The sequence below is a fragment of the Balearica regulorum genome, chromosome Z (genome assembly GCF_011004875.1).
Source record: "Balearica regulorum gibbericeps isolate bBalReg1 chromosome Z, bBalReg1.pri, whole genome shotgun sequence".
Lineage (NCBI taxonomy): Eukaryota > Metazoa > Chordata > Aves > Gruiformes > Gruidae > Balearica > Balearica regulorum.
In genome coordinates this window covers 51,860,754-51,884,804 of record NC_046220.1, presented here as the reverse complement: position 1 = coordinate 51,884,804, position 24,051 = coordinate 51,860,754, and the positions used below count along the sequence as shown (strand labels likewise).

The 24,051-nt window shown below is 36.1% G+C and overlaps 1 protein-coding gene across 5 annotated transcripts in view; it reads right to left on the bottom strand.

The window, feature by feature from the left end:
• Positions 1-2,762: 2,762 nt before the first annotated feature.
• ZDHHC21 (zDHHC palmitoyltransferase 21) overlaps positions 2,763-24,051 on the bottom strand; it is a 38,673-nt gene continuing 17,384 nt past the window's right edge. For 3 of the 5 annotated variants that reach the window (XM_075739649.1, XM_075739648.1, XM_075739650.1), the window contains 3 exons: positions 19,547-19,663; positions 5,288-5,331; positions 2,763-4,757 (listed from right to left, as the gene is read on the bottom strand). In XM_075739649.1, the coding sequence (XP_075595764.1) occupies positions 4,625-4,757; positions 5,288-5,331; positions 19,547-19,663 (294 nt within the window). In that variant the 3' untranslated portion in view covers positions 2,763-4,624. Of the gene's footprint in view, positions 4,758-5,287; positions 5,332-13,023; positions 14,396-19,546; positions 19,664-24,051 lie in introns of those variants that run through there. The other 2 variants (XM_075739652.1, XM_075739651.1) reach the window with 2 other exon arrangements.

Here is a 24,051-nt window from a genome sequence, read left to right as displayed (position 1 = left end):
CAGTTGGGATATTGAGAAGAGCCAGTGAACAGTATTTGTCTTTGTGATAGGGTTGTTCCAACAAAGCGACATTGGCTTCTTATTTGTGAGCTGCAGCAAAATTCAGTGTGTGGTGAAGACAAAGAAAGGGTGGAGATAGCCAAGCTAAATAATACATCTAAATGACAGCATCCCCAAATATGTGACAGCAACATTCTGCTATAAGTGATGTACTGCCGGCAGGAAGGCTGGCCAAATACGGTAAATAATGCATTACAAAAAAAAAGTGGTCTATGTTAACTAACCAGTCCAGGTTACCAGAAAACTCATCTTATTATCCTATGTTTCATCTGAATGCAAAGTTGACTTGAAAAAGACTCTTTTTCACATTACTGCAGAAATCCTGTCTTTGCCACCTACAATCCTTATCTTGGCATACAATGGCCTGCCATGAATTCATAATCTCCTCAAAGTATCATTTACTGAATAAAACTAGACAACTGTAAGATGAACACTGAAAGACATCATATAACGACGGCATGTGTATTTAACTGCGTAACTCCTGCTCTTTGCAATCTCACTTAATTTGGTAAACTTTAGTAGTGAATCACAACAATTCTTTTTGCCCCGTCTCCATTTTCTCTGTGCTTTTATGAATCTTCCCTTCCCATTAGCCCACTTTAGATTCAAAACTAGGAAGCTGCCCAGTTCAAAATCTATCCTACCACTCCATTCTTAGTTTCTTACTTGTGAATCCTCCTCAAGACTGAAAATGATTGCATATCTCAACTACTCTACCAGCTGTTTGATGAAACCTGTCCTTCAGGTAAATAATGGTAAACATTATTTAATGCAGAATCTTTTATTTTAGACACCAAGATTTTTCAAATGAAATCTCAAATCTCTGATACTATGATAGCAAAGCAGCATTGTTCAGTTCTACCAGGAGCTACCCCATACTGTAAATAAACCAGCTATTTTCAAATATTTTCAGGTTGTTTTTAATTAGTGCTTTGACTTTTCTTTGTACCTCTCAGGAAATCAAATGTTGTTAAGTTCATAGCTAATATCCACTGTGCTCAGTAAAGCACGTGTAGTCCTGATGTTATATTAGGATCAAATTCATTAATACTGTCTATAAGATTCTTTAAATTAGTAATAATGACAAGCACTAATTTAGTCTTAAGAATGCAGTTTCTACTAAAATAAAAAAGCATGAACAAGAGCCGGAGGGAAAGAAGCAGGATTTCAAATTAAGGATTCAAAGGATTTCAAGGATTTCAAGGTTTAAAGGATTTCAAATCAGATCATAAAACTCTACCTCGTCTTTTTCTGCTGGAGCAACTCTGACAATCAGTGTCAAAAACATTACTCTAATAAACTAATAACATGAGTCATTGGCTAGAATTCTGAAAAATATTTTGATTACTTTTACACTTTCAGAGGCCTGTCATTCAAAGAGTAAACCTCGGTGCCTCCTAAAAATGAAGCCTCTCTGAATTCTCCCTTCTCTCCTCCACATACTAAGAAATGGGGTAAGACCTAAAATAGGTGCCTTAATCGTATTACATATTGATTCCTAATGTTAAGGATGAATGACAGACTGATTAAAAACATATTTACAAAAAAAAATAAATCCAAAAATAGAAGAACATTTGAGAAATTGTTAAATCTGTGAAATTACCATTTTCATTTGAGAATCTGGCAAGATTTCCATGCACATCATTTACTTAAATGTATGCTTTACTTAAATGAATGCACTTCAGCCTCAAGGTTCTTCTTTTGGTCATTTAAGTAAGCACTTTGGAATTTACAGATTTTAAAATTTTAATTTCTAATTGGTTGTTTGAAAGGGAAGTCGAATGGGTCTGATATTTCCCAGATAAACCTGGCATGCTGCACTCTCACCTGCGGCAGGCCCGAGGCAGGGTCTGCTCACCTGAAACGTTCTTTACTACCGAGAAGCCAGCCTCACCCACGGTACACACACCGCCCCAAACCACCCGAGTCTTCTTCCCTATACCCGCTGCGTCACAACGACGCTGGCAGCCGTGCACCGCCCCTGCTCCGGGCCAAGCGCGCGCTGTCGTTGCGCAAGACAGCCGACAGAGGGCGCGTGGAGAGCGAGGGAGGACGCGCCGCCGCCCACTCTCCCAAAACGACGTGCGTCCCCACAGGGCACCTCCCACCCGCATCAGCGGCACGTCGTGGACGTTTGTGTCTACGGTCTGTAGTATATTCAGCGCACGTTTAATCCCAATCTGTGCCACGTCAGCATTGGTTTCTTACGTTCGGTACCTTCTTTTGTTTGAGAATACTGGAATACAGAACACATTATGACATTTGGGCTGCTGCTGGATTTTTATCCGCTTAAAGCAGGCAAAATTTAACGGTCCCATTACTTCACTGCATATCATGTACAAAACCTACCTACACTGTTTATAACTAAGGTTCCTACCGTTGTGCAGATTCTGTATTACAGATGTGGTTGTCCATGGTTAAATTAACTGTAACGATACTAGAAAACAGAAGAATTCTATGCCCTCACAGTGAACGTATCAAGAATAGTAAAATTCTTGATCCTCTTTCCTAATAAACTTAAGAACTGTATAATCTGCTAACTATGATAACTGATTAGCATGCAAAACTTTTAAAAAACTACTGGTTTGCTCTCAAAACATTTAAATATTGGCACAGAAACCAAAACTGCTATTATTTCCCTGTGTGTTTCAGAGAGACTATAATAGTGGAATTCCTTTAAAAAAGAGAGATACAGCCATTACTTTATAACATATATGCACATTCTTTTTAATTTCAAGCACTGTTCCAGCCTTTCCTCAAGCTTTCAATTGTTTAAATATTGCTGCAAATATCATCTTCAAGAAAGTCTAAACTCACATCTAAAAATGCCAGGAAAAAATGGCTTAATATTAGGCTTGAAATTTAAATGAAGAAAATATTGCATCTATTTTTAAAAGGAGAGGGAAATTAAAGTTGATTCAAATGTTAGAAGTTTACAAAAGTTTAAAATTCTAGTGATTTTTGAGATGTACCTTTTGGAACTCTCAATGGATCATCAAAATCTGTTAATTCAATAAAGGGACACCCATCATTGGCAGTGACTCCATAAAGATTTTAAAAGAGCTGATCTAAAAATTCATTATGAATACCACTCATGACAAATCTAGCCCTTCTTTTTGAATGAACTGTTCACAAACAAACTATTACTCTCTCCAAACGCAACCTATGTATATTACATCCTGATTTTGTGCCTTTTATTATCCTGTTGCATGGCTGTCATTTAAGGTGGATCCTTATCCTGGTAGACTAGAAAACAAACACAGTAAGCAGCATAACTGAAAACACTGAAGCTGTGAATTTCTCATAGAAATGCACAGAACTTTCAAAAATCACAAACATCTCATGCTGCTATTTGTATAGATACAGAGGGCTATAATAAATGACATAATTTTTCCAGATACAGCAAAGCTGAGCCAGTACTTTGGGAATCATCATCATTTTATCAGATGTAACCTTAAGGATGCTTTCTTTGGTTAACTACTTCCATACTTAAAGGGCCCACAACAAGCTATCATTCATCAGCATAGTATCCTATTAAATCAGTTAGTACACTTTACATGCTAATAGCAAATATCAGTATTTATGTATAAATATTTTAAAATATTTTCACATATATTTCCCATATATAAACACTTAGACCAACTCCAGCTAATCATGACTAAACAAAAGTAAATATAAAATTTATAACTTTACTGGCAATATACTCTTCTTTATGGTACATTACACTAACTAATTAAATCTTTATTTTTAAAAAGTAATCATTCTAGTATTTGCACCATACAACTTCTTTGTTGAATTATTGCAAAGAAATCCTTGGGATATAGGGAAAACATGCTTTCTGTCTGCATATTTTACCCTGGAACATTTTATCACTTCTGTTGACATAAAGACATGAATATTTTTCAGTAAGATCATATCTATGCAGAACAATAACTGTAACATGTAAGATATCTCTACATAAACACACAAATTTACGTGTATTTATAAAAACCTCTCTGAGAAACGTTTAGGAAGAAGTCTGCTTCAGTTTTAAATGTTGCCTTTTATAGTGTGGTGCTGCAGGATTACTACTGCATATCATAAATAAATGGCAGTATTGGGGAATTTAAACACATGTAGCAGAAAAAAGACATGAATATTATCTACACAGACCTACTGAAAAGACTAAAAAAAATTCAAGGCAGAATAAGACACTTAGTGGGAAAGCTTACAATCAATGTAAACTTCAGTGTTTCCTACCAAATCAAAATCAAAAGAGCCAGTATCAAACAAATAGAGGAAGACTGCATTCGAGTCACTTGGTTTTGGTATTAACCTCAAAGACAAAAGAAATCCCCTTGGAAAGCTAATTTGAAAGTAAATATGCCTAAAGTTAAACATACAACTTGTATTAATCTCAGAACAGAATCAAGACCACTATTAAAATAAAGCCTGGGGCACATTGTGATGCTTACGATTGGTGGGTGGATTTTAATTGACTTGAAGACTGTCATAGTCCTATTATCATAAAACCTGTAACGCACTTCCAGCATGGAGGACCCATCTGTGCCCACCATCCATCTGTTCAGACGTGATTGGCAAAGTGGTAGGGAACTCGCAGTGGTTGCCTCTGCCTGAAAGGAATAAACCACAGGATCTTCCAGTGAGTGCCAAAAACTTCTGAGAAGATCTGCTGCCATGGCTTTCGGGGCCTCGATCTACAGAAGACAGCATTATTAGTGAAAGACAGCACGCCCACGGTGCACTTCAGTCAGCTAGAACAATGCAGGTTGGCTGGGGATCCATTACTGGACTCTGATGAATTGTACCCCAGCATCACAAATTCAGCTTTTCTTTCATTACGGCATGCAGCTGTGACTTAACTTTGGAGAACAGAAACTATCTGTGTCGTCAATCAACCGAAGGCAACTTTTGAAGCAGAAGAGAACCTCAGAATCAATGAAATGTGTGTCAAGACACAGCAGAAACTGTCTTTTGATCTATACTTTTGAAAGAAAATATAGCTCCACTGGCTTTTCAAGGAATGGGAATACTGTGGGGCTACTTTGTGTACAACCAACATTAAAAGATTACTGAGCTGCTGCTAGGGGTAGAAGTACAAGGCATGGTACCATGCAAAATAATTCTAACAGTGCTTTCAGTTCGTTTTCTTTCTCACACAATTAAAAAAAAGCAGCTATTCCTTTAGCTTTTCAGAAAATAAATGTAGAAAATTTACAGCACTTACATGTCTTCACAACAGTTAGACATTTTTTCTATACTTGTAGTGTCCTGTCAAAGAAAAGAAAATACAATGAAATAGTATTTATTTACATTCCTAACTGTTAAAATGTCATTATGAAAGCAACTAAATAAAGCAGGGAATCAATTCTTAGTGTACACTGCTTTGGCATTAGTCCAGTAGGTTACATATTGCTCATACGCCATATTAGTTTTAAACAGCTGTGAGATTATGCACACAAATTTACTCAGTCCATTAAATGATTTTTACAAACATGATGTGAAACTCTCCTGTGTAGTTTTACTATGATAGCACATACCACAGGATGTCAAAGAAAACATACAGCATTATTACAGCTAAAATTAACTCAGATAGTACAATTACTTCATGGGACATTTAGAAGTAATGTGTGTAAGGTTCCACAAACACCCATTCCAGACCTGGAGTAGTCCACTCAGTCCACAGTAAAATTTAGTAAAATGTAACCATTAACAGTTCTGGAGCTATTAAGTTTAAAAATAGTTACCTTCATGAGTATTAGACTGCAAACAGAACTGCTAGCAGTATACTATCAGTTTCCATAGTCTCTGCAGGTAAATACCAAGTGTCAAAATTATTCTCTTAATGTGTAACAAAATTTAAATAATGTGCAGAGTGAAGGCACCGCTGCAGCTAACTAAATTAAATTTATACTTTACTGAACATGATTAATGAGTCACAAAGTTTTATAATTAACAAATCAATTTTAGCTTAGATCATCCCCAAATGAAGTTTTAAAACTACCAACAATAGTACTTTTTTCTCACTTTTGTACTATATATTTAACAAAAAAGTTTCCTTTGTGAGTATCACTTCAATTTTAACTCCAGCAGTATTAGCGTTTTCAATGCACATTCATAGTTCATTATCCCCAAATCACTCATGAGGACAAAATACAATAATTGAAATATTTCTCATGGTTCCATTTCCTTTTCATGACACCTTACTATTTCCCTTTACTATTCACTGATTTAGGCATGCACATAACGCACCTGTCAGATTACACTAGTGTTTGAATGAAACCAAGAGCTAGCCTCTATTGTCCCAGGCATACAGAGACACAAGGGCTGTGGTTTAATTAGGCTTCATTGTCATATGGAAACACTACCTAGCAATAAAACCATACTGTGTTCTTTGATTGTTCCTGCCATCAGTGCATCCAGTTCAGCGCAGGGACTGCTGGGATTCTGCCACCATCTCTCATAAAGCTTTGAAGGGGAAGGGTGAAACATAAGTGGGGAATAATGTACAGGAAGCTGCTTCCCTGCTTCACCAGACATGGGTGGCCTCAACTCCCCTTGCCAAATTTGCTCCTTCTAAGCTCTGATGAGTTTTGGAACAGGATTCCTTACCACATGCTACCTGAGAAAAATCTTAATTCTGCCCACAACCTGAGCTGATGCCCTATGGCATGGGAAAGAAGTTCCCTCTTCTCACAGCAACTCACCAGGATGCACAAGTTCTTCCCTGCTTGTGCAGAGAAGGCATGCCCACCGCAGGCTGCATAAACCCTTCCGGCCCCATCATCAGGTGGATTTGAACAACTGTTCAACAGTGACAGAGGACAGGACTGGAGACAGCAGACTGTAAATGCTGTCTGTTCCTACGATTCCCATAGATAAACTGCTTCTCCTCTCCTCCTTACAGGCCTGTCTAGCGTATTCCCCCTCGCCGGGCAGAGGTGGCAGAAAAGCACTACAAGACACAAGCCATTCTCCTTGTTAGGGCAGGACCTGACAGCACAGCCACAGGACATCCTGCTTCCTTGGGCTGGTTTTTTGTCCAACTCTTGTCAGAACAAACACCACAGAAAACCACAGGCAGCTCTCTGAATAAAAAGGACTAAATAAACACAGATATTACTTCCACGACATTTCAGTGAAGTTGTAACAGCATTTTCATGAGATGCAGTAGCTCCTTCTGTAACTGCAAAAATATCTCAGCTCTAGGAATTGTCCTCTGGTCAACTCAAAGCTGTCTGCCTGATAGTACAAAATAATATTGGTATGTTTGAAAGCAATGATTGCTAACGACTTTTTGTACAATAGTAGCATGGTAGTCCAGACTATAATCAATTTCTAGCTATCACAGATGTATGCTATCGTTTCGCAAAAGTAGCCTTACAACAGCTTTGGGTGCAGAAGTAACCTAACAAAATAATACCTTAAATATGGCCTTTTGCTATGTTTCTCCACATTGTTTATTCATTAATACATTTGTACTGCTCCCTAAAATACTGTATTTGTGATTTTTGGAGGAATTCCTAGGTCTGGAACCAGGGGTTGTATTTGTTTGTAATTGTTATCATGACATGTTATCAAGACCCAGAAGATGCTCATCAGGGTTTCCTTCTCTCAAAAATGTAACCCATTAAATTAATGAACTAAGTGAAAGCACCAAAACAGGAACTGCAGAAAATGACAGTAAGACTGTCAAGCTTCCACACCTTTAAATCATATTAAGGATTTTAGTTGGATAGGAAGTCAAAGGAAATCCTCCCTTCCTTCCTTCTTCTTCTATTAAAATGCCAACATCTACTTTAGAATACTTTTGCTTTACAGTAAAGGAATTGGGACTGAGAAGCGAATCCTTTGCTTCTGGGATACTTTTTCAGAATTAAAAAAACTTTATAGCCACATTTTAAAAGCTGTGAACTAGGGCTGGAGGGAATGGAAGGAAGTATCTTTCTCTGAAGTTCAGCTGCTTAACAAGTGCTGGTGACTGAACTTAAGAAACTAAATTTTCCTCACAGCTTCCCTCCCCCAACACTGCTGCCAAACAGCTGGGCTCATTTGAAATGAACGGTCATTTGAGAGTGAACCAATTTTTCACATGAAAGTGAAACTTCACAGTACCCCAGGAAACTCGGTAGCCCCTCTGGAAACAGGAGAGAAAGGAAAGGGAGAGGGCCATGGTTGAGTTGAGTTTTAGCCTATTATTATGACTTTCTTCTCAGACAGATGAATTTTCTTCTTTTGGAGACAGGAGGACCAGAATAACCATTATTTTTCTGAACGACAAGGTGTTCTGTTCATTAACATACCTCACAAATGGCTTTCAACCAGAATATCATCTGTTTTAATTATGCATTTAATGTATACCAAGGTTTTGCTACAACAACAGTATTACTGTGTTCAGCCTAAGAGGCTTTGGCTGTCTGCATCTACTATCAGCTTGGATTACTATTAATACAAATAGAACTCTGCTAAGATTTTTTTTTTCTCCAGACTCACAGCTAATGCTGATGTTAAATTCTTTTGGAGTATTGGCACTCATCCGAAAGTTGAAAATAATTTGGTATGACCAAACGTGGCATATCTATTGAGTCCTAGTAATCTCCATCTCCAAAAATCCCGTAAAATTTACAATTGCGTACAAGGCGGAATTGACTAACCTGCAACTAATTAATTTCACATGATGGGTCATCTGGACCCCTAAAGTCATCATCCAGATTGGAAACAACTATTGTTCCTGCACCTGGTTATTCAGAGATACATACCCACTGATAAGCATCTTAAAGCAACTAGGAAAAAAAAAATCGTACCTCAGTGAGAAAGGCAAAAGAAATTAGAGGAAATAAACACAGCAATCATTTACAACACATCACTTTAAAATAAGAAGAAAAGGGCAAAGGGTTCAGATTCTGCTGAGGCAATGACAATGTTTTGGGGTTTTTTTTGCTTTGAAGACTTACTGCAAGTCTGCAAGAGCATCTTGTCCAAGTAAAGTAAGCTCCTGCCACAGCTAAGACTGGAGAGTCATATGTAAGAGTACTGAAGTAATTCTCCAGACCAACTTAAGGTTCATTTGCAAATGAAAGCACCTGCATTAACTACTAAGAGGAATATATCTTTCACATCTCTATTTTAATTAGCATAACCAACTGCCTGAAAAAAGTTTTTTGAAAAAAGATCACATGCACTGTTTAACAAACTGTGCTATAGGATGGGATTCATCATAAACTAATTTATCATGGAAGAAGTACATGGAAACAATATTTTCCTCTTACTGATTCATGTTTTCCAAAGGAGAAGCTGTAATTTGTAACTTACAGAACTAACTCCAAAGCACACAGCCGCAACCTCTGGTTCAATTTTTCTTCTGTTTGCTTAAAGTGACGTGTAATCAACACAGCTCTATTTAATACTTGCAATAGAAGAATGTAAGCATTACACCACACTTTCTTAATAAAGTATTTTCAAATACTCAGTATATAAGGACCAGCAGGCAAGTATGATAAAGCAGAAAGAGAAAAAACAAACAAAACCTGCAAGCCTTTCTGGATTTGCAGCCATTGCTGTTATCCAAAAGCGCAAGACAACATATCCTCTATCTGAACAATAGATTTTTTTCATTCCTTCTACCTTACATCCTTTCATTGTGTGTATGTAAATGGCAGGTGAGCAACTGAAGAATATAAAATACTGAACATCTCACAGAAAGAATACTTCATATTTCAGAAATTTTCCTTTTTGGCATTAATTACATTTTTGGTTTACATTTGGCCACTTTTTACCTTTTTTTCTTAATCTAGACTTCTCACATAAAATAATATGATTAATTTTATCAATTACAATTAGATTCAGTCTGAAAATTGCTAGTTCAGTTTTAACTTTAAATCCCTAAACCAGATAATTGTATGCAAAATCAAAAATGAAGCTACACTATCTTATATCTAGGGAATACTCCTACACTCTTCAATGCTGTGATGAATTTAGTTAAATAGATTTCCAATGTATTTGTCAGATATTGGAAAATGATTCAATGAAAGAAAACATCTGATAACAAATTAGGAACACATCTACAAAGAAGCTGATACAAACAGATCTCTTCAGTTAAAATCCATGATGTGTTAGGTACAGATAGCTGCATGCTACAGCAAGAAGCATGACAAACCGTATTATTTTTCTTGACACCAGTACCTTCTTAAGACAAAAATATTAAGCAAAAAATACTCAGGAAGGCTAGCTGTTGACTTTTCTCACACAGAAGCCATTTTAATGGTCTGATGGCTAAATTTAACACACAACACTCAAACAAAATGTACTCAGCCACCAGAACACTCAAATACCATTATTATAGTTGCTTATTTTCAACTGGTTAAAGGTACTTCCTTTACTATTTAGAAAAATAATGGAGTTCTAAAAGGACTTCTTCCTTGAGTGATGAACAGGCACAATATTTTGTGATTTGGCACAATATTTTTCACTCTCTGCACAGTATAAAATTTGACTAAATTTTCCAACTTAGCTTTTTCCTTAAAAATATTGTAAATAATTAAATTCAATAAAAGTATTCCCACTTTACCGAACACCATGTAGTGATCTAAATGATCTTTTGTCACTTTGTGTGTCTTACACTTGAATTTATTATTACATTTTAAATAGCTCATGAATGAGTTTTTTTTTTAAAAATAAACTAAAATTTGATTTTGATGGTAGATAGGTGATTAAGACTGTCAGGATACATCAATTAAAAATGTTAAACCAGTTTAATTGCTAGTCTATTTGAGAAAAATAAGGTAAATATACAAAAGACTTTACACAGTTAACAAAATCCCATTCAAAGACCAGGACATCACTAATTCCTGACAATTTAATTTATAGGACTTTATGCAGTCTTCTAATAGGAGATTTACCTATAGGTGGATTAAAGGTAGAGACAGGAAAAAGGAATGGGATAAGAATAATGGGAAACATACAGACAGACAAAGTTAACATGAATTTATTTTCTGTTACATCTCTAATTTCAAATTGGTATTTGGGTTTATATTTTATATGCCTTTTGCTCTCCCTCTGCAATTAATTTATATCTTACATTTTATTATAGCCAGGTAAAGAATATGTTTGCCTGGGAATCCTGATTTCCCCTTCCAATACTAATTTCTTCTGTACTAAACTTAATTATGAGGATTAATAGTTCCTTGATTACATTTCTGCCATGTTTGAAAAAACAGGAAAAGCCCTTAGTATTTCACTAATCAAACCAGTATTTAATAGATTATCTGATTAAAGATATGATTACAAATATTTTTAATAATGAGATACTTATTTTTACAGACAAAAAGCATTTTAGCACAACTAGATCACTTGGGCACTCTGTATATTAAAACAGCAATGGATCAACACTAAAATATATGCAAAGAATTAAAAAGCCTTTGGTTTTATTATTAGAATAACTGTACTTACTTTTTAATTATTTTGCATTTCAACTTTTGTAAAATTTTATCTGACTTACTGACTACACAAAATTTTAAATTTTTCACTGGCATTTTTGTTGGTTGCATTTCATTTTTGCATTATACTAGTAAATGAAATGATACTCCTAAAGAAAAGTAATTGCTTGAAAAATATTCCTTTGGGATAAATATATCATAAAATTAATTTGTACGATTTCCATCTTTTTCCAATTTCCTTAAAAGGAAGTTTTTGTCCTCTTGAAAAGAAGCCCTGAGCAAAATTAATAATGTTCCTTAATACATGCTCACTGTACGTATCAGTCACACTAAGCAAAACAGTTAAAATGTATGAATTAGTAAGCTCAAGACTTTCTTGTGGAGACGGATCTGTTTACAAGAACAACAAAAAATAGCTAGTGAAATATGTTTGCTACTTGAAGGTGAAAAGGAGAAAAGCTGCAACAATAATAAAACATAGCATTTAACAAATATGAACATTTTTAAATGCTTCTAAGGGGAAAAATTTACGTGGTAGGCATCATATTGTGCACCAGACAGACTGTTGAACACCAGCTGTTAAACTATTTTCCCTTCCATCTTCCCCAAAGCAAATAAAGGGAAATTTCTCTCTACCACATTCACACAGCACCGATGCACCAGGATATTGGCATATCACTGTACACCATTCAAACAGTTAATTAACAGGAAACCCCGACAGCATTAATTAAATTAATAAAGTCACTGTCCACTTAGTTTATGATAATACATCCACTACCTTGCACAGAGACCACATGGTATCTATTAAATTTATAAAAGCCCATCCATTACATAGTTCTGCCCCAGAGAGGCAATTACTAAATAATTATAATGAAAACTTTTTATCTGCAATACTAACATACAAAAAATCACATAAAATCGTATCTGATGGACTATATTGGAAAAATGAAGAAGATGTCTTTAATTCTATATACTTTGTTTGAACATATGGAAAAATGAAAACACAAACCGTTTAGTGTTTGAAATAAAAAACAATCAAAAGTAATCCCTTAAAATTAGGGTTCAGATTAGTCTCTGCAAAGGATGCTGTTTAACTGAAACATCTGGTAGTGTTACGTTGAGAGACAGGCCTTTTTTAACTTTGGAAATGAGATTAGTAGATCGGTTATTTGTAAGTGTCCAAGTAATTTCTAATTATTTTATCTGGGTCACAGATAATCCGCTTTTACAGGGCTCCCACAATGACATCAGAGGATCACTGCTGAACTGATTATCCTGTTACCTTCCACCATCCATGGGAAGACGGGATTTTCCTTTTGTACATAGGAAGAGAAAGAAGTGGCTGATTGCTTCAGACAGGTGGCAGCCAACAAAATAAAGAACACCACAGATCTTGAGAAGAAGAAAACATCACATATGCAAAAGGTACCAGCCTTAAAAAAGGTCAACAAATTGAACACTTCTTAGTAGTGTCTGGTGCAATTTAAAACCTTACTATACAGGAACAAGTATAAAAATAATCAGATGAGCCATTGTTTAAAAAAGCATGCCATATTATTTATTACTGGTTCCACAGTCATGCCTTGTAGATCAAACATAACTGATGTCAGCATCTTACTATATAAACAGAAAAACTGGGTTTTAACATCATTTAACTGTTGAACTGACATGAAATACATACAGAAGTACTTTCTTAAAGCAAAAAATGGAACATGAATGAGAGAAATGCAAATGCCAGGGCTAGTCTTGTACTAATATACACACAAGCATCCTGAAAGTTCCACCTTTTTAAAAAAGCCTGAATCACAGCTTTTTACCTTCTACAATCATAAATCAGAAGCAATCTGTGGTTGATAAAAAGAGACTTTTTTCTTCCTAGGTGAATTTATGCCTTTTCCTATGAATAAATGAATAAATATATTTTTTAGGAAAACAAGTGTCTGTTACATGTAAAAGTATCAAATGAGAGAGGACTTCTTAAAAAACACGTCAAGAAAATATGTCTTGAGAAAGCAAGCAAGTTTCTGGATACCATTTGATTTAGCTTCCAATGAAATTTTATTATTTGATATGAGGACACCTACAGAAAAAAAAAAGTAATTGCAAATAAAACTGAGTAATACAGATATGTGCTCTTCAAGATTTTCTACTAGGTTAAGTGGAAAATATTCTTTTCTAGATAAACTTTGCATTTGCCATTGCAATACAATGTCATTAATAGGTACAGCCAGTAGTTGCACAAGACAGTGTATGTTTTGGATGGGTTTTCTGTGGAAAATTTTAAAACTTTCTGAAATGGAACTATCATCTCGAGCAAAATAATAATTTATCTATAAAGAGTGGGTTTTTTTCTATTTATGACAAACCCCCAAATAAAAAAAAACACCTCCCTACCTTCATGGAGTTTGAAAGTGTGTATACTAGAACTATCTTCTAATCCTGCAGTGGTTGAGGCAAAAGAGGAGTAATTGCTTGCGGAGTAGAAGCACCTAGAAACAGTCTGAAGTAAGGGGTACAAATAACTTTAAAAAAAAATGAAATTATTCTCAATAGGAGAACATTTAGTTTTTTGAGGATGCAACTGACAACAATCTTTTTTGGTTGTGTTTGGTTTTGTTTTTTTACTTACTGTTTTATGCTAAGCTTGCTTTTACTTCTTCAGCAAAGTCATTAAAAACATCATGCTGCCTGGGAATTTAAGAATACGAGCTCATTTCCAGTTAAGGAATGTAAAATTCAAATTTGCACTACAAGCAATGACAGGGGATAGAGGACTGGAAAAGCAAGCACTAGGCATGGAAGATATGCAGGGGTTCAATATAATAATGCATGATCATTTTGGAAATTATGCCAGACAGTGCTTTCTTCATGGCTGAAACTGGTTTATTCCACCCAGTTCTCTACAAACATGAAAATTATAAGAAGACTAATAGATATGCTGAGATTTTAAGAAAGTCTCTTCTTAGGATTCTAGAGTTCCTGAATTAGGATCTTAAATTTCTCCCTATTTCTAAGACTTCTGAATTACAGAAAACTTATTAAAGAGAAATCTCTATTTCCAAAGAATCCAAATAACAGTTCTCCAAGGGCAATCTCAGGTACATGCTGGAAGAGGTGTTAAAATTCAGGATGATAATGAGAGTACAGGCAAACAGAGCTTGGGGAAAGCAATTGGAGAAGGAGGATGAAAAGAGCCATGTGCCCCCTCTGCTAGAAGTGTGTTTCACATATGTTAGTTTCTAGGGAGAAAGCACTAATCCCGTATACAGAGGCCACCTCAGCTGCTCCCCTCTTCATCAGAACAATCATGTCAAAAGTTCCTCTAAGGACAGTTTTTGCCAACCAGCTGTTCTCCTCTCATTGCAGGAAGTCACCTCCCTTGCTCTTTGGCTCCCTGGACCTTCAGATGAGATATAGCCTTGTGCTAATGATACCCTAACGGTGATACCACAGTAAGAGAGGTGGAAAACCTACCCAGAGAAATTACTGCATGTTAGGTAACTTGGTCTGTTAATCACCTTGTCGAGCAGTACAGCCTTAATAACACTCTCTGTGTACAAGTCAAATTTGCATACACAAGTTACAAAGTTTTCGTTTTTACCAGAGAGCATATATTTTCCAAGTATCTTAATATGTGTTGAACACACATGAAACAGGGTAACAGCAGATTACATGCATTTTTTAAAGAACTTCTACATAATGCATCTACTGTAATATCCAATGAGAGTTAATGCAATGATAGGCACAGAACATCAGTCAACTGCACATCACCACTCAATTTTGGAAAATGCCAGCACACACAGCAGAGTATTTCACCTGCACTTCATAATGTGCTGCTTTGCTTTCCTGTTTTAGCTACTGCTCTGTTACAGAAAAACATGCTGGAGTGTATCAGATATATCCTGTCCTTTACATATTCAGTTGGACAACATTTTTTGACTTCTGAAAAAAATTATCAAAGAGGAGAAAATACCAGTATTTCCCCTTAAAATCCTATTACAAACTTCTGCTTGTTCTTATGGCTTTCAAGCTACCACTCACATCAACTGTAGTAAAGAGCAACTCTGCTTATGAAAATGCTGTATACAAAGGTCACGTAATGCAAATCAATTCCATACATTCAACGTTATCTATCTTCCTGCAGTGGCAAAAGGATAAACTTCTGTAAATATGAAGAATCAGCACGAGTGCTCTGACCTAGAGGACCTATCAGGCTTCATAATCCATGCTACATTCCAATCATTTACATTTGAGCAGAGCCATCAGATTGTGGAAATTAACCATAAATAATGAAGCACAAAGTTGCCATTTCAGGTCGTAGTTCCTTATTGCTGATGGTGCTAAAGGAGGATGAGCAACTCTGCAGTTTCATTCTCCCAACTTGCTTCCGTGAGACTGACAGTAAGCAGAGCACATTCTGTGTATGTAGAAGATACTGAAAGACAGAGAACTGGGGATTTTTTTAATCTGCACGTCCAATATTCCTGGAAAAAGTTAGCCTTAGCTTTACATTACTTAGATGAGACAGAAACTATTGGCTTGGTTTCTGGAAAAACTATATAATGACAGTCAAGCAAGTTTACCTCTTAGAGAATCAGGAAGTTTTGCTACAAAACAGCCAAAGTTTGATAAATCTTGAGTTTTTCTTTCGAAAAATACAATTTTGGCAGCATTTGAAATATAAATAACAACAAATCTGAACTTGCTGGACTCATTTAGCATATATATATATGTATGCTATCAGTCAAAGTATGTATCAGTCAAAGTTCAGATCACAGAGCTGCATTGCTGATTGTCTCTATTATTTAAAAATAACTCTTATCCAGCAGCTGTGGAACTAATCTTGGTTTGATGTTAAACTGCAAACACAAGCATGGAGCATGAACTAGGAAAATGTTTGTTATCTATTTTCCTGTACAAGCACAAGCAAGAGCTGCTCTGCTTCACCTTTTCCAAAAGGCTTATGCTCTTGTCCACTCTCTTGCACACATCTCTGGGCAGTTTCAGCAATCACTGAAATTAATGCTCTCAATAGCAGCTATGCAGCAATTAATACAACATGAATGCTTTAACTGTGCATATCCATGCCTTCAGGTGTTTGAGTTTCTTCTAAATTAACCTCAAGCCTGCCCTATTACACTTCAATGATTGTGCTCTGCTGTGAAATAAATTTTGATGTGTACCTTATACTAAATTAAGATTAGTATCATTAATTCATTATTTTAAGAAGAGCTCATTTCAGATACAATTTGCTTAGCTTATACAGGAAGGTTAGATGCTGAACAGTAATTCCAGCACAGTACATGGTAGGAACATCACTGTCTTTTAGTGATTACAGTTCATTGCTTCTACAGGACTTGAATGTCTTCCACGCTGTGCGCTCACCACTGTGAGCGGGTATACCCATTTTTTTTCCCCTATTCTATGCATCATCGGAATGCTTTTGGGAAGCCTGCAGAGAAACCACTCACTCACCTGCTGCCCTCTCCTCTGCCTTTTCCATTGGCTAGCCAAAGCTGTAAGTGCTTGTGGAGGAAGCAAATCCCCACACTACAATGCTGACAATCAAACCCCATTTGTATAGAGAGATTTTCTGACACAACTTGCAGACCAAGCATGACCTCACCAAACAGATTTGGCTTTGTTCGTTTGAAGTCTGACTAGTTGTTCCCAAGCAGATTTCCTCAAAATGACTGTATTGTTTATTCTTGCCAATTCTATACCCAGGAAGAAAGGAATGAAAAAGAATGCAGTGATTGTGCTGCTGGTATGGAAATGCTTTGAGCAGGGGATGGACTAGATGACCTATGTTCTTCAATGAGTCAATGCTACAGCATCCACATGGTGTGAATGAATTAAGAGTTCGGAGATCCCAGTAAAGACTTTCTACTTTCCCAGCAATCCCAACCCAACAATCCCAAACCTGAAACCTTGTCCGTATGAGGCAAGCACAATAGCCCCTCTGCTACAGGCAGGGTGCAGTGAGACATCCTAATGCTGAAGATGTTTACTTTCTAGCATCTGCCCCTCATAGTCCATCCATATCCTCAATTACTGTGGTGTGTTTGTTTCACCAAGTTTGGCACAGAGGACAAAAGACAGTATCCAGGCATACTGCAGCTCAGCGATCCACAGAATTACAATTTGAGCACATAAAAGGAGGTTGGACTTGAAAATGCTATTAGCCCACATCTGTTCCAGGGTAGTGGCCAGCTCAGTAAGTGCAATGGGATGTACTTCTCAGTGTTTTATACAATTGACATAGAATAAAGGGGCTTTACAGCGCTTTGTAAGAGTTTGCAGTGGTGGTAGTCGCCTGACAGCGTTAAGGCTCACAACAGTGAAAGAATATACTGGGAATTCAAGCGTGTTGCAGAGGCAGCATAATTAGTATTGTGTGTCAGAAAAGAAATGTCCCAAGTTTCAGGTGTATCTGACAGAATCAGGCTCAGTCTGAGTGGTTTTATTTCATGTATACTAATAGTATCTGAATGGAAGCTGATGGCCACTGCCACAATTTAGTCCAGCTTCTGGCAGCACACAGAACAAAATGGTAGACTTCATTTTTGTTCCTTGTTTTCTTCTGTACCATTTCTGTGGTTTAGTGCAGTACCAATCACATAGCTTTTTGTTCCTTCTCATATATCCATTTAACAGAGACTAAAAAGCCAGCCATGTTTCAGCATCTGAACTCTAAGTGTCCCTCAGTTTCTGTCTCTCCCACTACTGGGAGTAAAGGTGAGCATAATTTAGATGTCTGCACCTCTTCAGCTAGATACCCAGCAAGGCAGAGTATCAGGTTTGAAAAAAATCCCAACTCTAGAGCATGCAGACACAAAGGTTTGTGCCAGCATTTAAACAGGGAGGTGAGAACCTATTAGCAAGACCTTGAAACAGAAATCAGGCACGCAGTAAAGGGGCGCAAAGGTAAATCTGTAGACCTGGGGGTTGACAGAAAGTGCAGAGAGCAGTCTGGTAGGGCAGCTGGAGGATGGCAAAAATAATACACAGCATAGCTACAGTCACACAAAGAGCAGAAGGCAGTGAACTTGTGTAAAGGTAATACAAGAAAAACAATAAGCAATATTATTATGTTAAGAAGGAAAAACTATACAGTAATTTTTGTCCTTTATTCCATACAAAGGAATTACATAATACAGTTAGGAGGTTTTCCATTATGCACCTATAAAGGTTAATACTGTGTAAACCCTCATAATCCCAGAACTAAATCTCAGGCAGATCTCAATCAGTTGTAGTCACAAAGATGCTGTAATCTTGTATATTATTGTCTTTAAAAGTTTTGCAGCCCAGATCATACACCCTTTCAGACATGTACAGATCCAACTAATGTACTCCCTCTGTTCAACACTGCAGTACTTCAAACACTTCTATGGATTCTCAAGATAACTTTAAAAAATTTACTGCAGTGGTTAACTTCTAATGTACATGAGAGGATCTTACAGCAACAAAAATAAATAAATATTTTGTAGACATTTGTTATGTTACCATATTAATTTAACTGGAAAATTTTTCCATGCAGAGGATTTTTTCTGTACCTCTCAATACAGAATATGCATTTAGACTGTAAATTGTACATTATTCCATTCCACAGTTTTGTAACTGCAGAGATATGAAAGTAAGCATAATTACTAAAATACTTAACAAAAACTCTGTGTTCTCAGAATGTATGAATTATCAGTGGGTCTTGCCGTCACAAAGTATAATTGAGACCAGGGCATGTAAGAGATTAAAATAAAAACAAAAATCAAAACTCACAAATACATACCTTGTATACTCCACAATTCCAGGACAATATATTTACTAATACCAATTAGGAAATTGCCTGGATGGGTGAATTATTAGACATTTCTTTGTTAGAAGAGCTTCTTAAGATTTTCTTGGAGACAAGAGTCTTGACAGAACACATACCAAATAGCTGCCTCATAGTGCAAGTGTTTCTCTGTTCTTGCCTTAAATGCGATCTGCCCTTCTGCTTTTATTAATGTTACTGAAAACAAAACTAATATATACTTCTAAAATTAGATACTTACAGTGAAAATACCCATTAGCTGAGTGTAAAAGAGTCCACTTATTCCACCTAATATTATTAGACCCATGAAGGCAGATATTCTTAGGACAGCAAGTTCATGCCTAAATACAAAAACATCCTAGAACAAGACAGAAAGAAGAGAGAGACTTTAGCACTTACAAATTCATTTAAGTGTTTGAACTGAGTGGAAATACTAAATAAGAGCTGTTCCTGAAGAAGTACAGCTAAAGGCAAATATTGGATTTTTGATCTACATTGCAAATCATCAATACATTTAGGTGCTAAAATTATAAACCAGTAATCTTTTATTTATACATGTAAACAGTTGGGCTTTTTTGCCAGATTGTTAAAAAACGTCATTCAGGTATTTAAAGTTTGGGAATAGATCGAGCTCAAATGGGTTACTCCTGAATCTTCCATCTCAAGCTGTGCCAGATTGCTACACACAGGCTCCAAAACATAGGAAAACCATTCTGTTAAACAGTCTGATTTATAAGACTCCTATATCTTGGCTCCCAGCCACAGTAAATTTCATTTTAACATCACCTCTTCTGTAATAAAAATAACAACATTCCTAGCTTGACTTAAAGATCGTACCTACAAAATCCAAGTATCTCTATTGGATTGGTCTCACTGACTATTATCCAGCATAAACTTATCTTCATTTTTAAAATTTTGGTCTTAAGTGGATTACTATAACTTTGGATTATAATATAAGTTGCCTCATGGTACACAAGGATATGAATTTACTGTATTAGCTGCTCTGGAAAGCCTGTTCTCACCCAGTAGAAAATACGAAAAGTGTAAGAGAATTTTATAGATCTTTTTCAAAGGATAAAACACCTTATTTTTATCACGGGAAAACATTTGTACATGGCAGTTACTGTAGATGTACTGCAAGTTCACACCCCATCTTACCCTTTGATAATGAGTTAACACACTCATTCTCTTATTTATAAGTTACGATTATGTTCTCAAGGCTGTCTTTTGAATGTACACATCTGTTTTTCCACTTAGAAAAGCCAGATCACAGCAGGAAACTATTAAAACCTTTCAAGTAAACTTTAAATTACAACCAGAACATAAAAGTGAACTGAATGAAAAAAAAACCCAAAACCACAAAACCAAAAACCAATACTACTTTTGAACTCCCCTTCTTTACATTCAACTAGTAGGACTTAAGGAAGAAGAATTCTTAGATTCAGGAATAATATGTTTTAATTAAACAGAGAATAGTTAAAAACAAATTGTATTTAGCAAAAAAGTCCAATTTTAGATTTAAATTATTTCCATGAAGGTTTAAACTATAAACCCAGGAAAAAAGTTTATACTGGCTACTAAAGCTGTGAAGAAAGTCAGTATTTAATGAACAAGTACAAATCACTAGTTAAGCAGCTAAAATAAAAAAGCAAACCCCACCAGTCGTTTCTGATCTGGTAGGCCAGCTCTTGTTAGGATTGGCCTTTCTTGCTGCTAGAAAATATACACTTCATTTCCTTTAAAAAAAAAAAAATTTTTACTCAGTTAATGAGTTAATTCAAAGTTAAATTAACTCAAAATAAAAACGTTCATCCTAATCATTTTCCTGTTTCCACCAGCCCACAAAAGCTTTAAAGAAAAGCAAGGTAAGTCACAAGTTCTACTAGCTGAAAAATACTTTCTCTTCATATCTTCATAGGTATGGTTTTTTATTATTTCAGAAACATTTTAACGTACTCAAACTCAACTTGACAGAAAACAGTGAGATATAAGAGAAGAGTGCCAACAGTGAAGTCATATTCTGGACCCAGCATCACACTCCCCCATTAGAAAAAAATTTATAACACAGCTCTTAGCATCCCCCCCAATACTCTTATTAGAAGAGCTTCTCTTGAGCACCATCTTCAGCAGGAAAAAAAGACATCACCCAATACATGACCACAGAAAATCCTAGAGTAAAGAAGACAGGTTGCATTTTGCATTTGGCCCTTCTAACCCATGTTAAAACTAGAGGTACAGTAAAGGAAAGACCTTTCATACTAAAGTGAAGATGAAGGAATACTACTCTGTCTTTCCTTCCTTACTCCCTCCCTAAAAGATGAAAGCATCTACTGCAAAGGACTGGGGGTTGCTGAATTACTACTGAGAAGATGTGACATCACCAGTGCTTCCTCCAGCTGTTACACAACTCTATGAGAATCAAAGTCTCTGAGGCAATCAACACTGGACCCTCACCTAGCAATCTGTACAAACAGAATAGCATTTTCCTAGAGAAAACCAAAGTTTATGCAGGAATAGAGGCTTTTGATAATCAGACTTTAATAACAGAACTGCTTTCACAATTCTGCATTGAAATAGAAACCTGTGACTCCATGAAAATAGAAAAAAAAACCCAAACATTAAAAAATCCATTTAGGTCACAGTAATAACAATAATAATTATATATTTAGGATGTTGCTGCTTTACATAAAAGCTCAACCCTATTTGGTTTTATTATTCCTTCTCAGAACTGACAAAAACATTTTTCCTATCTACAAAACCCCAAACTATAATAAATCAACCTTGAAGACTAGTCAGTAATTAATCAATCCCTCTATCAATGTACTTTGAACAGATCCTCTTGTTCAAACACCATTTAGGACTCACCAATTGCAGTGCAAGTACTGACACAGACTGTCCCCCCCTCCCCCAAATCACACTGTGCTAAGAGAAAGAACTACACAGATGGAGCCACAAAGTATAACCTATGCACCAATGCATCAACTCTCTCTTATGGCACGACAGCAGCTTTCTTCTTTGTTGGGTCAGGCTGACACCTGTGGCCTTGGTAGCCCCTTTCTCCTCTACATTTGTCAACATCATAGCCTAACTGCTCTGTCAAATAGCCTAACTGCTCTGTCAAAACTTCAGTTCACATGGATTGCCACCCTTGTCATTCTAGTTAGCATTTCCTACACAGCTCAGATGTACCCTCCCTGTGTTGTTGCCTATTCTAAAGGGTTTTAAGTTCCCTTTAGCGACTACTTCTATCCATCCAGTCAAACTGCAAAGATTCTTGGCTACTTATAAAAATGGATAGAAATGTGAACAATAGAAATTTGTCACAAAATAAGAAACAAAGTGTAGGTCTGTTGAGTAAGTTGAGGAATGGATTAAAAACCATGAGATCTGGCATCTTTATCTTAACAGGCAATACCAAAACATTCCACAGAAAGCCAATCTCCGAGACAAATTCACATGAGACCTCTCCAACCCCATGGCAGAACACATGCCATGTCTTCATTTGTGAGATTCAACTGTTATGGATGATCCCTACATGGATCCTAATCTTTACCATGGATTAGGAAAACAGCTATTATAGCTATCATACAGGAGAGAGGTCAAAACCAATGATGTGTCCAGGTCAAGAGCAAAATCAATGATATGACCACCAGTTCCAAATTCAACTTTGTTTTTACCCTGCTAACAACAATAAAAAATCATGAAAACCTTTAATGGGTCACTGCCATTTGCAATGTTGGATTATTATTTTCAAGGGCTTACAGTATTGGTTTAAAAATAGCACATTCTGTACAGAGGACAGAGCCTTCAGCAGGACCAATGTGGGACTATTGTGTATGTTCCAGAAGAGACAAAGTGAAAAACAACCTTCATAAAATTATCATTTACAATGCGAGAATTCATTTATTCAATCTTGATTCTTTACTGAAATATGATAAACACAGAAATTAATATACTAACAAAATATATTAAGCTACTTCATCTTTCTCTTGGGGAAGGGATACCTCATGTAACACATGCTAACCTGCTTGTCTATTCTCAGTTGCAAATCCTCAGGATGTCTGTTCCAGTCTGGTGATGAAGTCAGTCTATCAACTTGGCTATCATAAAAACAGTGTAGAATACAGAACAAAGCCAGGCTGTCGGATTCAAAAAAGCCAAGTAAAAAATACACACTGCAGGTTTAGCAGGAAGAAAGAGGGTGGAGAGGTACAAGGGAGAAAATTCACTCATGTTAAAAAAAAAAATAAAAAAAATTAATTCACATAACACAAGCTGCATTCTAATAAGCCCTTTTGTAGAGATATTTATTATTAATAACAACCAATGTTTATGTAAAGCACTTTATGATTCAGGAATATTTCAGGTCTACTAAAAGAGTAATTTTCCAAAGTCTGATTCATGACTGATTTGGTTTAAGGTGAAAATGGGAATAGCACTCGATTCCAAAAATTATTGTCTACACAGAGTTCAATCCAAAATGAGCATTCTGAAATAATTTCAGACTAGAACAGATTTTAAGAAAAGGCCATACAACCTTCACATGACACTATCAATACATTAAGTTTAAACAAAATGTTATCCCCTCAGCCGTTCCCATCTTTTCTCTGCAGACTATGTATTTACTTTCTAAGCTTAATTCAATATTCATATACATTCCCTTATATTTATACAGGAGGAAAGCAGGGTTAGGTCAGTTTTGCAGAGCAGCGAGAAGGAAAATTTTAATGTACTTTCATTTTTTTA